At 37.7% G+C, this 5,000-nt stretch overlaps 1 protein-coding gene across 1 annotated transcript in view; it reads right to left on the bottom strand.

Annotated features, from left to right (window-relative positions):
- The window catches only part of LOC143294146 (secretin receptor-like), a 166,648-nt gene that overhangs the window by 11,344 nt on the left and 150,304 nt on the right, over positions 1 to 5,000 (bottom strand). Inside the window, exons 9-10 of the mRNA XM_076605577.1 lie at positions 2,875 to 2,944; positions 1,925 to 2,019 (exon numbers count right to left, since the gene is read on the bottom strand). Coding sequence (XP_076461692.1) covers positions 1,925 to 2,019; positions 2,875 to 2,944 — 165 coding nt within the window. The remainder of the gene's footprint in view (positions 1 to 1,924; positions 2,020 to 2,874; positions 2,945 to 5,000) is intronic.

Below are 5,000 nucleotides of genomic sequence, written 5' to 3'. Positions count from 1 at the left end.
CATTTAGTCACGTGTAACTGTCAAAAAGTTAGAACCAAGCAATGCAACTGGCACCTGGGCACAGCGGTTATAAATTCACTGCTCCGATGGCCGCTAAAGGCTATGCGATCTTTAACATTTTAACCTAACCTAACAATCATCATACTGTATTTCTACTCCACACACACACACACACGCGCGTGTGCGTGCATGTACACACATACACGCAAGTGCACAGACAAACATGTATTTCATTATGCAGCATTGTATTGTACTGTATTGTATTGTATTGTACCGTGTTGTATTGTATTTATTTATTTATGTACGCTTATAGTTGACTTCATCACGTTTTTGCGCCTTATACATATTATTAGTAGTGGTATTTGTTTTTTTTTGTTTTTTTTATGTATTTATCTATTATTTATTCACTCTTTTTTTCTCAAGGCCTAAGCGCGTTGGGTTATGCTGCTGATCAGGCATCTGCTTGGCAGATGTGATGTAGCGTATATGGATTTGTCCGAACGCAGTGACGCCTCCTTGAACTACTGAAACTGAAACTGTATTGTATTGCGTAGTATCGCATTGTATTGTGTTTGTGCAAATTTGAAATGTTTGATTTCCCTCTGAAAATAAAAGGCAAATCTAGAGATTCGTCCACCCCAGCAACAACTGTCAATCAGTTAAAGTAACAAGAACAAAAAAAACAGCCGTCTGCAACAAGAAGAAACAAAAGTGAAACAACAAATTTTGACAGCTTAATAGGCATATACGACGTATGAATATCATGTAAAATTCAGCGATTGTACTGCCTGATATGCCTACACAACGTCCAATATCATGTAAAATTCAGCGATTGTACTGCTTGATATGCCTACACAACGTCCAATATCATGTAAAATTCAGCGATTGTACTGTTTGATATGCCTACACAACGTCCAATATCATGTAAAATTCAGCGATTGTACTGTTTGATATGCCTACACAACGTCCAATATCATGTAAAATTCAGCGATTGTACTGCTTGATATGCCTACACAACGTCCAATATCATGTAAAATTCAGCGATTGTACTGCTTGATATGCCTACACAACGTCCAATATCATGTAAAATTCAGCGATTGTACTGCTTGATATGCCTACACAACGTCCAATATCATGTAAAATTCAGCGATTGGACTGCTTGATATGCCTACACAACGTCCAATATCATGTAAAATTCAGCGATTGGACTGCAAGTTATGCCTACACAACATCCAATATGTAAAATTCCGTGATTGTACTGCTTAATACGCATACGCCACGTTCAATATCATGTAAAATTCAGCGCGATTATACTGCCTATTATGCCTATGCCACGTTCAATACATAAAATCCAACGATGTGCTGCCCAACACACTGGCTGAAAATGAACGAGAGCGTGTGGAGGAGGGGGTAGAGGAGGTGCAAGGTAATGTGTGTGTGTGTGTGTGTGTGTGTGTGTTGGAGCTCATGTACGTTCATATGTATTTGACTGTGCTTTCATATCTGTGAAACTGCATGTTTGGTGCATATCTGTTATGCATGTGTGGGTGTATGTGTGAATGTGCGTCTTCATGTTTTACATTTATTGGCTTATTTATCACCATTGTTGTCTTATTCATTTATTTATTTATTTTTTATTATTATCATTTTATTATTATTATTATTATTATTATTATTATTATTATTACTACTACCTTTTTCTATATTATAATTATTATTTATTTATTTATTTATGTAAGCTTATCTATTATTTATTCCCCCGTTTGTTTGTTTGTTTTTTGTTTTGTTTTTTCTCAAACCCTGACTAAGCGCGTTGGGTTACGCTGCTGGTCAGGCATCTGCTTGGCAGATGTGGTGTAGCGTATATGGTTTTGTCCGAACGCAGTGACGCCTCCTTGAGCTACTGAAACTGAAACTGAAGTACCTGTACTTTGCCTTCCCGCTGGCACCAAGCTCTGCACTGTGCCGGATTTTCAGGAACAGCTTCCGGAAAATGTTGAGGAAGAGGAAAAAGTTGATCTGAAACAAAACAGACAACCAACGACTGAGCGTTCTAGGCAGGGGTGGGGGGGAGGGGGAGGGGGGGGGGGCTAGGGACTGGGAGACAATAGGATTCATCGTATTATCATTTCCGACGAAGGGTAGAAGCCTATGGACTGATGCAGACAGATCAACAGACAAGCTTTCAGACAGGCAGGCAGACAGACAGTTATACAAAAGACAGGACAAGTCAAGACAAAAAACAAACAAACAAACAAACAAAAAAACAAAAACCGAAGACAAGAAAAAAATCCTTGGTTTTCTCACCGAAGCTAATAAATAATATCTGGTGTGCGTGCGTGGGTGATTGCGTGATTGTTTGCAAGTCCAAAGGCTGTTTAAGAACTAAAATAACACACACACACACACACACACACACACACACACACACACACACACAAACCCCAACTAAAAGACTATTAACATAACTATGAAAAAAACCCACATATACCTGCATAATACCGATAAGCAGAGAGAAAGATAGGTAATTTTGCAGCTTCTGCTGTTGCTGGAACTACAGGTACTTTCTATAATTCCTGTCACCGTTTTTAACTGATGCTGCTATTTCTGGCATAGCTACACAACTATTTGCTTACATCTGCTGCTGCTACTATTCGGCTAGCGCTAAAATTGCTAATAACAACGATGACCACGACGACGACAACGTTGATGACAAATATAATAATAATAATAACGATAATGATAATGATGATTGTGCTAATGATTATGATAATAACGATGATGCTGATGATGACGATGGCGATGATGATGATTATGATGGTGATGGTGATGGTGATGATGATAACAAGAAAAAGCAAAAATTCTCAGGCTCACCACAATGACGGCCACACCTGGACCCCGTACAATCCAGTAGTAGTACGGGTTTTCCTGAATGTTCCAGCAACTGCCAGACCAGACAGACACAGCAAACCGTGGTGATGGATGACATGAATATCTCCCCTTTTTATTTGATGATGTCACATCTGTGTTTTTTGTGTGTGTGTGTGCTTTAAAAAATCTTTATCATACCAAATAAAAGAAATGTATCTCATTGAAACGCACCGGAATATAGTAATGCACAATAGCATGCTGTGCTCTACTGCAAATCATGGTGCATTACATCTCTCTCTCTCTCTCTCTCTCTCTACACACACACACACACACACACACACACACACATATATATATATATATCTAAATATACCTACTCCAAAAGGACTTTTCAAGGGATCAACTGATCCGCCACTTAACGAGAGAGCAGATCTGCCCCAGTAAATTACAGGTATCGATCAAAACACCCTTGTTATCACAATAATCTATCAGCTTTGGTAACCACTCACACAGTGGAAACTTGCGAAAGTAAGAAAGAAAGAAAGAAAAAAAAATCCTCCGGTGAATCAGTATCAGGGATGTTAACAAAATATACACAATCATGGGAAGCAACCATGTTTGACTGCCAATCCAGAAAAAAAATATACAATGCATTTATTCCCCCTTTACGAGTGCAATTGAACAATTATATTAGCTGGTGTGCTTGAGCATACAGTTCACAGTTCAACGCATTTCAACAAATTAACACCGATTATGATCGGGAAGAAAAAAAAATCAAAGTGAATGATAGCACATCAGCAAGAAAATAAGTAGTTAAATGGAAAAAAAAGTGGCATTTATCCAATTCATGACATTAGAAAAAAAAAAGAGCTCAGGGTACACACAGACAAGAAACAAAATAATTCAACCACAGAAGTGGACAGAACAGCATGAAAATAAAGCTATAGAAGATGACACTATTATTCACAAAGAATAGACAAAAACACTAATCTTTCACATGTTAAGTACGAACTGTATAAAAGTAGACGCTTTAGACGAATTCAAGTCAAACTTGCCCTACTCATTCACACCAAATGAAAATAATAATGATAATAATAAAGATATCCGACAGAAACAGACAATAAGAGGGAAAAAGTCAGAAAGAGAAAACAACCCAAAGATTTCCGAGGGAGACAACTTATCGGGTGTTTTCCGACAGAGAGGATGGGGAATTTTGTTTAACCCTTTCACTGCCAAACTCGCATTTATACAGCAGCTAGGTAGAGGACCCACGTCACTGAAAGGCGACCAGATCACTGGCTCTGTTATCCATGAACCTACTGCTCCTAATGTTCGGCGGTAGGATAGGCCATATTTTTTACACATCTCATGGGGAATCCCCAGCTTTTCTTTGACACTATATATAGTGTTTATAGCACTAGGGAATTTTGCACTCTAAATTGACTGGCGGTGAAAGGGTTAATGCCCCGTCAAACATATCGGTGATTGAAGACATTTCGTTCGAGTATTAATGAATACATCTGAGTATTATCGTTTCGAAGAGGAGTGGGGTGATGGGGACGAATGGTGAGTAGGGGGAAAAACCGGAAATATGGGGGGATTGGGGGGTCAAACTCCAAGACTCGAGAAAAGAACCACTGTCAGTCCACATGGCACACAAGAGGAGACATAACACTTTGCAACACCGATGAGCAACTGCTGCCACGCAAAAACCAAGCTGAATTAAAAAAAAAAAAATCATACGTTCACTAAACGAATTACAAAGTCATTCAAGTAACACTCTTCATGGCTATTCACAACGCTTTATACATTATAAGTAGGGACGGTCAGGGTTTTTTTGTCTGTTTATTTGTTTATTCTTTTTTTTTCTTTCTCTTAAAATGCCCGTTCCTTCCTTGATGTTGGCAAGGAAGACATAGTAAACGTAGATGGGTCATTGTGATATTTTACTGCTATCAATTCTCGTAAAGTCTGTATATATATATATATATATATATTATATATATATATATATATATATATATATATGTATGTATGTATGTATGTATGTATCTCTCTCTCTCTCTCTCTCTCATATATATATATATATATATATATATATATATATATATAAAGATATATATATATAT

This window comes from Babylonia areolata, chromosome 19, assembly GCF_041734735.1.
Source record: "Babylonia areolata isolate BAREFJ2019XMU chromosome 19, ASM4173473v1, whole genome shotgun sequence".
Lineage (NCBI taxonomy): Eukaryota > Metazoa > Mollusca > Gastropoda > Neogastropoda > Buccinidae > Babylonia > Babylonia areolata.
Note: the sequence above shows the minus strand (reverse complement) of the source record. Positions and strands in the feature narration are given on the sequence as shown.